We start from the raw sequence: 13,966 nt of genomic DNA on the forward strand, positions 1-13,966 counted from the left end.
AGACAGAGGCACAAACTTCATTGGAGCTTGCCCCACCCATATGGGTGAAGAATGATCGGTGTGGCTTGACGAGTCCTTGATGCATTGCTGATGAAAAATGGAGAAATATGTGCCTGTGATTTAGTGCGCATAGGTGTGATTAAGCCCATGGCATCAAAATGTTACTCCAGCCAGGTACCCAAAGTTATGAGAACATCTGTATATATACAGTCTATGGTCATACCATGACCTCCACACAATGTAATTCCAGCAGTGTGTCATTAGTTTACAAATGATATGCAGACGACCATTTGTTCACTTGTGGAAAAATAGACCAGGAATGATTTGTTGATAGTCATATTGAAATCATACCACTAACATTAGGCTACATAAAACTGACACCTTTCAAAGATGGTTTACTCTCTCCCTGTCCGTGTATGTTCCTCTCTGTAGTCTAGGTGTAGAAAGCTCCGCCCTCCAGCGTTTCTTCCCCCTCCCCTCCAGCCCCACCTCTCCACCTTGAAAGAAGGACACAGAATTGAAACCAAAAACCAGTGACATCGAAAAAATATTGTAAAATCATCGTTTTTAAAAAAAAAAAAAAAACTGTCACTGAAAGCTGACAGATCGTCACTGAAAAACACTTAATAATACAAAAGATATTATAATATTATAAAGTAAGACAACATTATTGTGAGGTTGTAATTTTTTGATGTCTGTGTTTTATTTTTCAGTAAAACTTTTTTCATCAATGCCAATACTTGTTTCAATGTAAATACAACCATTAAAGATTTCAATGCAAATGTTTCCTTTTCAGTTCGGGGTTTTGTTTTCAATGCCAAATCTTATTGTCACTCTTCTAGCTCCATATCTGTCTCCATACTGGGTTGATATGTAACTTCAAATGAATAATTTTTTTTATTACTGTAACCAGCCTTTCATTTATTAATGCAGCCCAGCTGTAGGAGTATTATGTGTTGAGGAGAGGAGGACTGTGTTCAGGTGTCCAGACCAGTCTCTGTAAACTCAGCTGTGACTCAGCAGATGTAACAGAGACCCTCAGAGTCCTGTGACCTCCTCCTGTCCCGCCTGCTCCTCTACACCCCACCCTACCCCTCTTATCTCAGACCCTCAGCCCCTCTTCGGCCCGGCCCGGCCCACAGCCCCTGAGCCCCGCACCGCTGCTGGCCACGTCTCAACACTCCGCTCTGTTCACAGTGGAGTAACCGAGCAGCTGCAGAGGACGCAGCGGGGGGGGGGGGGGAGACAGGAGAGGACCGCGGGGTTCTGAGACACAGACCACCGTCTCCAGGCAGCACGACCCACAACAAAACGGAAGGTAAGATATTTCTGCTTAATATTGGTAGATGGAAAATGAACAAAGAGCTTATTATTATTATTCTCCTCTCCTCTTCAACCAGCACCGTTTTGTCTCTTCACCTTGGTGATCCGTGCCGCTAGTTTCCGCGGACGAACTGTTCATGAAAACGCATCAGTAAATTCGTCTCTTTCGTCCTCAAAGTAGCTGTTTATCTCGAGACTAAACGCAGAGGAAAGTTGTGTTTATTTAACAGTTTCGTGCCAACACGTCTCCCCCGTTAAATAAAGACACAGTGTCCTCTCTGTAACATCCCATCGGTCCCAGTTAGTCCAGGCGCTTTTAGGATTTCATCCGTGGGCTCTCACGGTAACAATATTTCATGGAGGTGTTTATGAAAAGAGCTGGCATAACAGGACTTCTCTGGATCTCGTCCTGGGGTGTCCCAGTTTGAGGCTCGGAGACTTGTAATAGTCCTTGAAAAGGAGAACACGGTCACTGAAATGTGAGGCGCTCACGTGGCTCAGCAGTGTGGTTGGATTAATAAAATAAAAGACCATTTAAAGGATTACTTATATTATATGTTTTATATTATGTGTATTAAACAGAAACTCAAATCGTTTGCGACAGGTTACAGTTCTGCCGGGTCACAGAGGCTGAGATAGAAACTTCTCATTATCAAAAACTTTAACATGATGGATGGAAGATACATATTGGTCCCCCTTTGGCATCAGGGCTTTCTTACAATTATTACCCGTGGTTCATTAGTCAGTGTTAGTTTCCTGAGTTAGCAGGTGTAAAGCAGCAGAGTCCATCTAGGAGAGACCACCAACGAATCTGCCTATTTTACCAACAGGCTGTTAGAAGCTATCCCTAATGCAGACCTTCACTAAACATTAGCATACATTCATAAAAAAAAAAAAAAAATCTATAAATATGTTTTCACTTTGTCATTATGTGTTACTGAGGATTAAAATGTTCTACAATTAAATCTATGACACATTAAAGTGTGTGAAAAGTGAGAGGGGTCTGAATACTTTCTGAAGCCTGCCTGTCATGGCTCATCTGCAACATGTACTCTACAGCATATTATTTCAAATGAGTCATCGAGGACATGTTTACTTGCCCCGTCAGGTGGTTTTGCATGTCAGTTGATTCCAGTCATTCTAAGGCTTTTACACACAGCATGTACTGATGTATGAGACACCTCACAACAATGGACAGGAGGACACACAGTTTCCTATTTTTGGCAGCTGGAGGTAATGTAACAGCATGTCATTAGTGAGGATGGGAGCTCTTTGTTGGAGGCTCACATTGTGTTTGGAGCTGGTTCAGCAGTGAAGTTCAGCAGCTCTGTGTCGTACAGCATTAATCCTGGGTTTTATGTGGTTTGTTGTTAACTTGCTCCTGTTCAGCAGACTGTTGAGCAATCCAAACCGGTCTAGATTTCAGGAAATAAAATGTTATTTAAAACTTTGCATTACATGGCTACAGTCCTGCTGAATCACAACCGCACCCACTTAAATCAATTCTCAGATGTCTCCTTGGAATGTACTGGGTTTATATGAGAGTTTAAATCCTCATTAACATCAGTAATAAAAAAGACCAGTGTCAGAATGAATTACTCTAAGAAGTGTATTGAAGTTGTTGTAATTCTGGCTGCGACTAATGCTTACATTTATTATGAATTAAAATGCCAACTAATTTCTTGATTAATTGATAATTGTTCAATCTATGAAATGAATGAAAATAGTTTAATTTCCTCTTATAATTTCCTAAAGTTCAAGGTGACAAAAATGTCAACAGTACAAAATCATAAGCTATTCAGTTTATAATGTTAACCTTTTGCACTTAAAAATTAAGATTAATTTCAAATCTATTAAAAGTTTCAGCTTTAGATGTACTCATTAAACTTGAAAGGCAGTGATTGAATTAAATAAACCACTGTGTTTCCAGGGATGTTATCGACAGGATTCACGATTCATGGAAAAGAAGAATAAAATGTAAAACAGAGGCGGATCGCTTTTTCCTGTGTGCTCCAGTAGAGTTGTTACTGTGTAACCAGTTTAGAGATGAGAGGCATGATAAGATGACAGCTTTATGATGAGCTGTAAAGGGTTTTATTCACAGACTCAAAATGAAACCTTGATAGTGATCATTGGTGTGAAAAACAGCAGCTGTAGAGAAGAACTGAGGCTGAATGATAAAGAGAGAGAAGAGTGAGGACGTCTGGTGTTTACCTTTGTATCCTGAGGGTTTGAGGGAGAGGAGTTCGTGTCAGGGCTTGTTCAATGAACACAACAGATTATGGTACGCTTGCATGGATCACCTCAGTCAGCAGTGATCCTGGTCGCCCACTGGAAACTTTGAAGGACAGTTTCTCATGACACTGTGTCTGTGTTCTCTTCTTCTCTTTTTGTTGGTGAATTCATGTAAAGGCAGGAACAGACCACTGAGTAGGTGTGGTGGGTGTCCCTGCCTATAATCTAACGCTAAAAGAATTTCTCTGTCACTGTAGAGCTTTATCCTCCCATGATGCTTGAGAGCCTTTTCTACTCTGAAACTGTAAAGCTCATGACCTGTTTGCCAGAAACTTTAACAAAAAAAAAAACCAAATCATTTAAAGCAATCACTCATCACTGAATATAGATTAATTATAGATTATTAACATTAAGGCATGAGAACATCAGAATTTGATTATTACAGTAAATTTACATACTTCCCTCCTCTCACACTTGTACTCAGCTGCATCTACACACATGCGCACACACACACACACACACACACACACTGCTTGCACATGTGGCATATGTGGTTTTAGAGACTGGTTCACTTGAGTACTTTATGTTCCCTCCAGTCTTCCAGCTTGTTCTCTCCAGCTCACATGCATGTGTTTGTTACCAGACGATTGAGTTTAAAACATTCATACGAACTGCAGGTGTACATGTTGGGTTATTTAACCATGACAGCATCAAAGGCTTTAAACAACAGAGGAGAGAGCAGAGTTCAAGTTCACACAACACAGTTTTATACTAATACACAAAATTATACAAAGAAATTTGTCTCAATAATCAAATACCTGGAATTTAAGCGTTTTTCCACAAAAAACCAATGATGAGCTCATGAGTTACCTAACCTGTACAATCTAAAGGTTTTTACTTCGCATTTTCAAAGATACCACAGCTTCATGATGACATTTCTGATTCAGTGAGGTTGTTTTTGAAAATCGCAAAAAAAGAAGAAAAAAAACTGAGACTAATCATGCAGATATTTAAAGTCTGATATGTCGTCTAAGAGTTGACTAATTAAAATTGTCATATATTAAAATAATTGTTTTCTTAATGTGATTGTTTCTTAGTTGAAGTGCAGGGTATTTGATCTTATCTAACTAAAAATCTCTGCAAGAGGAAGTCTGTCTGTCTTTTAGACAGTATTTCAATTTGACAACCACTCGTCCAATCAACTTCAAATCTGAAGAGTACGAGGAGGACCCAAGGAAGTACAATGTTGAATCTGAAATTTTTTGGTTGAGCAGTTCTCAAGAAAGTTTCAAACATTGCTTTTCTATATACTTTCTGACCCTGTACCTCCAGGGTATGTTTCTGGAACAGGTAATTTTTCATACCCAACAGACACATTTTGAACAGGCACTCCACTAATGCACTACATTTAAAATACATGCCTCAAAGTACAACAAATACAAAGTAACTCGTGGACACGACAGCTTTCTGAGATGGCCTGGATTGTTTCTAATGCAACATGGCTCCATGTGGTAAAGAGCTGCCTGAACAACCAGATTGTAAAACTTTATAAACAATGGAGTTGAAACATTCCTGCATCAGTCATAAGGAAAGACAGGAAGAGCCATGCTTGCAATAACAGGAGGAGCAGTGGCCATCCAGGGCTCTAGACTAACCTTTTCCACTAGTAACACTGGTGCTCTCACTTAAATCAACATACAACGCAATACAATCAGATTTTTCCCTTCTTAACTGTATTACTAATAAATGCTTTGGTTATAATTAGACAATTTACAGAAATAATAATGTGGTGTTGTGTTTTAAAGCATTATTAAAATCTACAATATGGGGCAAAATGTAGTAGTCTAATCGGACACAGTTTTCCCTCTGCTGCTGCTGCGATTCACTGCCTGCAGGTACTGCCTGTAAAGTTTACAATAATCTGTCAGATTTTAAGATTTTTGTCTGTCTCTGCTGGATGTCTGTGTGTCTGTCAGTCTCCTGTCATTCCCCCTCAAAGTATCAGCATTTGAAAAGCAGTATGACCGATGTAAAGTTATTGCAAAGAAGGCAAGAGAACGTCGTGCTGCTGTTTGTTCCGTGTGATTTATTCTGTGGTTCATTACATGTACGTTCTATACCACTTATTGTTGGAATAAATACATTTTGGATCTGTATATTTTCATTCTCATCCTTGAATTAGTACATAGAGCAGTTAATATTTCAATGATATCTTAAATGGTAATGCTCCATCACATGTTTTACATGTATATAGTGAATCCTGGACTGAAGCTTGACTTTCAAAAATTATATTTCAAATCACAATTGCAATATCTGTCCGAAAAATCACATTTTTTTCCCAAAATCATTCGACCCTATTTATGGCAAACCAAGATAAACCCTAGATACAAAGTACATACAGACAGCTATCCCTTGACACTCTTCGTACCATTTTGATATCAGCTTGACCAGCGTGCTGTGGTTGTGTAGAACATGTCAGGAGACTGCAGACAAAACATTTGAAAATATCACTTTTTTAAATGCTTGTTGAACAGGTGGTTTGATTAAGTTCTCTGTTTTTTTGCTTTCTGTTGGACTTACAGCAACAAGTGTAGTTGTCATCAACTCAAATTATCTTAACTTCACCTGGGTCACTGTGTCCACTGCAGCTGATCATTTTGTGTGAGCAGCTCAGCCCAGGCAGACAGGACAGAAAAGCAGCACGACAGCAAACAATGAAATAGAAAATCAATATGTGGTGGTCCGTGTTGATATTGAGGCAGGCAGCCATAAATAAATCAGTGTATGGCAAACACTGGACCCTGGTGCCAGGATCATCTGTGGAAAGTAGTGACTGATCAGACAGTGCAAAGGACATTGTATGAAGTCAACCTCTAAAGACTGCATCCAAGAGGAAAACCATTGTTCACAAAACAGCACAAAACTGCAAAAGTAAACTTTGCCAAAGAACATGAAAAGTGGATTGTGGATGATGATGTACACTGTTGTAGTGGACACAAATTCTTGCATCGGTTGCAGGCGATTTAGGAGTAATGGGACATATGTAATGGACATACAGAGACTGCATTAAATAGGTTAAAATAAAGACACTCAAAATTATGACCAGAACACAAGCTGAACAGGAAACAGAGACACCAGGAGTCTTCTCTATCTCCAGACCAGCGATTAGCACATCAAGGAGGTGTATGATCAGCTCAAAGGTCAGATTAACTTAACTGGGAACTGGCATCTCCCTATTTTTGCTTATGCCCAAAATCATATGAAATGATTGTCCAGCCATTCTGTAACCCAAATCATATTCAGCAGATATTTTGTGAAATATTTGGTGAAAATCTGAGATCTCCAAGACATTCCAATGCTAAGATATTCATTGTAATATTCAAGCCAATATTTACCATGGAACTATGTCTAATTCAACATCTTCCACGCAATGCAGTGTCATGCCTGAGTTCATTTTGATTATTATTCTTCATTTGTTAATGAAACAGCTGTTATGTACCACCATTCATTCATTAATAGTGTTAGAAACTATTTATGTTTGTTCAGTTTTGTCTTATTAATCACCTTTATTATGTTTATTATGTTTAGGCTTTGTGATTGATGTGATCCACTTTATAGTGTTTCTTTCTCATCAGTAACAGTGCTGTTCGTATGATGTCTAATGTTTTAAATGGTCATGATGAAAAGCAAATATGTGATTTGTGCACAGGAACTCTAAATCAAATAATTTAGAGTCTAATAATCAATAATAATAATAATATGTTTGATTTTATTTATATATGTATATATATTTACAAGGATCCCTTGAATGGAAAGTTACAGCTTCAGATATTAGACTGAGTGGATTTACTTTTACTGTCTTAAATTATTTTCCTGAAATGGAAAGTAGTGCCCTGAAATGACACTGCACTTCCTTAAGTAAAGAATATATTAGAATGAATTAAAACCTGTCAAGTCATGCAGTCAGGTCTAGAGTATTTCAGCACTGATTGTACAGTGAGATAAAATCACCCTTTATTAGTCCCAAAGTGGGGAAAGTGACAGTGACATCACATGGCAGAAGTGCAATCACATACATATTGTAAACGATTGTGAAAAGCTTTTCAGTGGTAGTGTTTTCTGTCTCTCAGCCAGATTGGATGACGGTCAACACAGAAGATGCTTAGTCACTTGACTCCTTCCTTCCCACACCTTCTTTCCCTCTCTTATCTATTTAGTGTTTCCTGTAAAAAGAACCCACACTGACCTGAACTGGATTTCTGAGTAGTTCCTTTTCTGCTATGATTTTGTGCGTGGCTTTGTGAATGTGTTTAGGAACGTATAACCTCTATAGGTACATAAAGGTTATAGGTTGATACATTAATGACCTCCACTGGTCAAAGAATTTAGACTTGTGTTTATCTTGTCATTGATACTGGGTTGTAGCCACAGATTGGATATAAATGTCCATGGTCTATGCTCTGTAGTTCTGAAGAATTTCCCTTATCTCTGTATCTGTCCATTCATGGCCTCCATCCATCAGATAAAGGCAGCATTGTTCTAAGTGGGAATGTGGTTCTTGCTTTGTTTGTTGCAGGTCACATACAATCTGAAGGACATTTGCATGATATTGAGCCCTTCTCAACTTTCCCCTGCTATGTCGCTGGGTGCTTTTGGAGTCTCTGTATGAATGGCAGCCTGTTGCTGTCTCAGCTGTTGAGCCTGTATGTGTGAATGGTGAACAGAAATTTTAATTTTCTGGCACCACTTCCTGTAGACATGAGACTCACCTTGATGTTGTCGGCTGTCTTAGTTTGTTAGTTGTTCTTTTGCTCTGTTTTCATCAGCTTGGCAAAGCTTGCTGTCTGCAGGTACTACATAATAAACTTAACTTACTAAAAGTGCCTCTGAAACTGTCAAGAGTTGCTGTTTCTTTTAGCTCAACAACCTTTAGTCACTGCATACATCAAAAACCGGTTTTATTATTTCTTATTTTAGTAATACTGTGTTAGGATGAAGGTGATTTGCAAGGAAAATTATATTGTGGGTAAATGCATGTTCAACATCTATTTCCATATCCATTTCCACCTTACTCCCTCACCCCTCTCTCTCTCTCTTTGGCTCTCTCTCCTTCTATTCAGGTCTTGCATCCACCCTCAGTCCTGCAGAGGCAACACACACCTCCACAGGAGACGAAAAAAGGAAAGACCCATATCAGGGATCAGACACTGACAGTGATCCGCAGCCACCATGTTCCGCTGCAGGGTGAACCTCAGCACCATGATTTTCCTGGTGATTCTGCAGGGTGCAGCGGTGGTGCTGTTCTGCGGCTGGTACGTCCAGCTCAGTCCCTGCAGCACTGCCCCCTCCAACGACAAAGTTCACGTTCTGCTGCTGTCGTCATGGCGATCAGGCTCGTCCTTCCTTGGTCAGGTGTTCAGTCAGCACCCATCTGTCTTCTACCTTATGGAGCCTGCTTGGCACGTGTGGACCAAACTGCAGAAATCTGGAGCACGGGTGCTCCGAATGGCTGTGAGGGATCTATTACGGAGTGTTTTCCAGTGCGACATCTCAGTGATGGAGGCCTACCTTCCGGAGCACCACAATGTTTCCTCCTTGTTTATGTGGAGTCACAGTCGAGCACTGTGCTCACCGCCAGCCTGTCCTCTCACACCACGCAACCACTTCAGCAACCAGACTCGCTGTTTGCAAACATGTGATGCTATGGGCCTGCAGGGGGTGCAGGAGGCCTGCAGCACTTACAGTCACGTGGTGTTAAAAGAAGTGCGTTTTTTTGAGCTGGAATCCCTCTATCCACTTTTGCAGGACCCAAACCTAGATCTCCGCATCATCCACTTGGTCAGAGACCCACGGGCTGTGGTGCGGTCTAGAGAGGAGTCAGCCAGAGCCTTTGAGAGCGACAACGCCCTTGTCTTGGAGCACAGAAACATACCAGCAGGGGAGGTGCAGTATCAAGTCATGCAGGAGATCTGTCGTAGCCATGTGCGCATAAATGAGAGGGCCGTCCTGAAGCCCCCTCCGTTTTTAAAAGGCCGCTACAAAATGGTCCGCTATGAGGATGTGGCACGCAACCCACTCGAGGAAATAACCGCCATGTATGACTTTGTAGGTCTGGAGATGACCAAACAGTTGGAGGAGTGGATCTACAGGGTGACCCATGGAAAAGGCAAAGGCTCCAGGAAAGAGGCCTTTAAAATCACCTCACGAAATGCAGCCGATGTCTCCCAGGCTTGGCGTACCATGCTGCCGCACAACAAGGTCAGACGAATCCAGGAAGTGTGTAAAGGGGCCATGTCAGCTGCTCGGGTACAGGACTGTTAACAGTGAAAAAGAACAAAAGAGGCTTGACATAGATCTGCTGGTGCCACGGGAACCGTATCAGTTCAGCTGGTTGCCAGCTAAAACAGAGCACCCAAGTAAAACTTAAAACTTGAATGACATTATCACCAAGAGGCCACAGAGAACTGGTATTACTGGCTGCATAAGTCTTTGGTGAGTGCTGTCAAAGAGTGAGTCATCAACTGAGACAACAGCGGTATGATGTTCATTGATAAAGGATTGATTTGTGATTAATGCACAACTCTCACTGTTAGTGGATAAGAGGATTCAAATGTGATTTGACAGCACAGCAGGATTGTATGATGTTGCTGTTTGTTAGATTTCGTAACGCAGTATAAACGGGCTGATGTAAGAGCTGGAAAATACTTTATCTCTGGAAAAACTGGAAAACAAGGTACCCGATTCTCTGAGATTTACTGACATGTTGTTGTTTCCTGAAGTAAGAAACAAGACTCATTTTTCAGCAGTTACTCACATTGTCTTTTAGTCCTCCCAAGTCTTCCCTAAAGATTTTACAATGGGGATGAGTTTGTGCTGCAAAGATTTGTATAATTCAATGCTCAATAATTCAGTGGGACAGATAACAGATACATTCATGGTCAGGCGCAAAGAGATTTTATTTTTAAAAAGCAGCACTGATAAATAACTTTCCACCTTCATGGTTTGTAACTAGTGAGCTCATTTTGGCCACAGAATGCACTCTTCCCTGCACAAAGTGAATCTGGTTCAGTGCAAACATTCAGTCACAACATGTTCAGCAGTGCTGTGTTGTCAGTCTGTGAAGTCTTTTGGAGAGTTGTGATATTTTGTGGACCTGCTGCCAAGCAGTCAGTGTGGACCAGAGAACTAAGGTAAATTCAGTCCATTTGAATCCACATTGTTTTCAGCTGGGCATCATGCCAGTGTGGCCTGAAGGCCTGATCTGTCCCAACAGGAGAGTGTGAACCAGTGATGACGCTCCCACAGAGGAGGAGAGGCCAGTCTGAGGCCAGTGACGTCATTTAGACTGGACATTTGTTTTTATATCTGGGAAGGTAAGGAAGCACATTTACACTGTTAGCCAGAAAACTGCAGAGGTTCGCTTATAGCTTGGTGAGCTGAATTTGAATCAGCAGAGTCATTAAAGCTGCATCAGCTGACTGAGTGGAGCTGAATTAGTAAAGTAGTAAAACATGATTGTTGACAGTGTTCAGTAGTTTAGCTGCACCCAGATGTTTACTTCACCTGGCTAACTGTAGATCTGCTTCCTGGATTTGACCATCTCTTTATTTATGTTATCTTTTACTGATTGATTAATAACTAATTACACTGACACACCAAATGGGTAGAGTTTTTGAGTAGAGTTTGTTTGATAATGATTAAAGATCAAATCATTTAGTCAGTAGTAGAACTTTAAATCATGTTGATTTTCAGCCTCTGAGCCGACTTCAACACTAACTACTGTTAGTAGTTATTATCTAGATTCTCTGAGTGTGTTTCCTGTTGATTTATCACAGCTCAAGGAATCAAAGTACAGTAGTTTCCCTAATACACCAACTGTAGTATTAATTTTTATTTCTCATGTGCATCATGTGTACCCCCCCCCCCCCCCCCCCCCCCCCCCCCGCCCCCCCCCCCCACACACACACACACACATTTTGGCAAACCTGAGATGTTCCAGTTGCACAATACTATACTAATGCTATATGGGACATTTTTGCAGTTAGTCCACAAGACATCAACACTGACTCTCTGTGAATGCTCAACAAATGTTTCAGAATGTTTAGAAAGTTAAAGTCTGCAGTAATTAATACCACATTACTTTAAATAGTGCCTTAGGCCTTTATTTAGCTCAGCTGCAGAAGTTAACAGGCCTGTATTAGAGGCAGAGCTTCACTGTGAAACATTTGCAGACATACCACATGTAATGATAGCTGGACGGGATTAAAGAATCAGATCCCACCATTGTGCCAGTTTGAACCCTGTAAAACATACCAGGTACATTTATTTAAGATACTCTCTTAAAGCAAATTGCACAACAGTAGGAGGTACCAGGAGTTTATCCACCTTTATTTGTTTGTGTTTACCACACCCTTGGCTATTATCAGAGTTTATTTGGGGAAAGTATTTTCATATTAACACTAGAACAAATGACTGTCTGGAATGTGAAATGGTTGGGTGAAATTAGACAGTTCTCCTCCGTCACAGGGCGTTTTAGCCCAGCCCACAACTATTGCGTTTTGTTTCAGTTTCACTGTCCTCATCAACCTCATTCTCAGCAACAGCTGGTTTTAGCAGAAATACTCTGATAAACCCATCGTACACGACATACCTGGCATCAAATGACGACAGTAAAAGTTAGTTACTGGCCAGTGAGTGAGTATTGGATGCTAATGTTGCTCCATATTTGTTGTATGTAGAGGCAGTTTGCTAAAGTTTGATAATATAGCAATGTTGTGTTTCGAACTGTCACAGCTGTCACCCTCAAGTGGCCAAAAATCAGTTAGTACAACAAACAAAAAGCCAAAGAGAAAGCCTAATGTTTTTCCAAGGATTTAATGCTCAGTGTTTGAACCGTCTCCATGTCGTCCTGTGTTTATTTATTCTGGTTGTGAGTAGCTCTTCTGTTTCCTTAGTGAATTAAAACACATTCTAAAACAAACTCATTTGGCACAAGTTTTCTTTATATCAAATTTATTAGTGTGAAATTTTATTTTCATAGAGATCATATGGGGTATGGAACTGGGACACAGGGCTGGTTTAGCCTCACACACCAGAGCGTATGATGCATTTGAATTACTGGTGCAGAGAACTGGAAAGAGGTTCTCTGACAGACAGAGCCACTGCCAGAGCATAAAGAAACAGGACCTCAACAGAGGCAACATCCACAATGTGACTGCATTTTTTCAAGGAACAAGAGGTGAACATTTAAAGGAAAATTCCACCATAAATCAGCAGATCCAGCGCATTAGGCCAGGGTGATTTTTTTTTTTTTTTTTTTTACAAGTAATGTTGAGATTTTGAAGTTTGTTGTGTGGCTTCATGCTCACTGTGATGACAGGTACCTGCTAATGTTACATTACAGACGAACATGTAACATAACACAGGACATTAACTGTGTTGAAAGGGTCAGTGAGAGGTAATATGGCTTAAGAGGAGGATCTGTGCTGCTTTCCTGAGATATGCAGCATGTGGAACAGAGTGTTTAGTACATTGTGTTCTGTCAGTGAGTGAGGTGGAGAGTGTGTGTGTGTGTTTTGGCGCACCATGTCTTTCTTTTTTTTTTTTTTTTTTTGCATTAATCAGTATCTTCTCAGCACCACAGTGTTGAAAACAGAGAGTTGAAGTGAACTCTCTGCTCACAGTGTTTAAACAGCAGAGAGAGTTTTCCCTTCTCCTTCCTCCATGTTCACATCATCACTAATAAATCAATTACTAATGAATCAATGTTCCAAATCTGCACTGACATCCACTGTCATTTATTGATTAGCTGATCAGTTTTTATTGACTATGGCGGAGATGATCAGTTAAAAACACTGGAGCTTCTATTAGGATAAAAAATAGATTTCACTGCTTTTAGGTTCATCCTGGTGTTTTTTAATCTCATTTAACACAAATCTCATATTTTATCAATGGAATTGTGAATTTGGTTCAGTTCTGTTGTTGATGTTATAGTGATAAACAAGGAGAGACATGAAGAATATTTTAAGTGAACTGATATCAGTTCCAAAACGTGCTTCAAAATTCACCATTAAATTGGTTTACATGGAGAGTGAGAGCTACAGAAGCTGCTAACTGTTTACTGAACAAAAAAAAAAACATTTTTTTTCCTTGGGACTGATCTGCAAAACCAATTTATTTGTCTAATTTAGATCATTTCAAGTAAATGTAACTCAGAACTTTGATTTAAATTCATCAGGGCAGTGGAGCAGAAACAGGTGATATAATTACAGATACATTTTACAGAATCCTGCAGAAATCATATTCTGTAAACTTTCATGAGGTAGAGCAAAGATTTAAAGAGAAATGATACATTTGAGATGGAGGGAATGTGGTTATGGTTAATTAAAAGTTGTCTTTAAAATAATAA

At 40.1% G+C, this 13,966-nt stretch overlaps 1 protein-coding gene across 1 annotated transcript; it reads left to right on the forward strand.

The window, feature by feature from the left end:
* Positions 1–697: 697 nt before the first annotated feature.
* chst6 (carbohydrate sulfotransferase 6) lies at positions 698–10,444 on the forward strand. The gene is given in 3 exon segments (XM_018703627.2): positions 698–1,318; positions 8,679–9,852; positions 9,854–10,444. Coding segments are annotated over 2 exon segments (1,197 nt in total). The 5' UTR covers positions 698–1,318; positions 8,679–8,787; the 3' UTR covers positions 9,986–10,444.
* The last annotated feature ends 3,522 nt before the right edge of the window (positions 10,445–13,966 follow it).

This window comes from Lates calcarifer, linkage group LG10 (genome assembly GCF_001640805.2).
Source record: "Lates calcarifer isolate ASB-BC8 linkage group LG10, TLL_Latcal_v3, whole genome shotgun sequence".
In the NCBI taxonomy this organism is placed as follows: domain Eukaryota; kingdom Metazoa; phylum Chordata; class Actinopteri; family Centropomidae; genus Lates; species Lates calcarifer.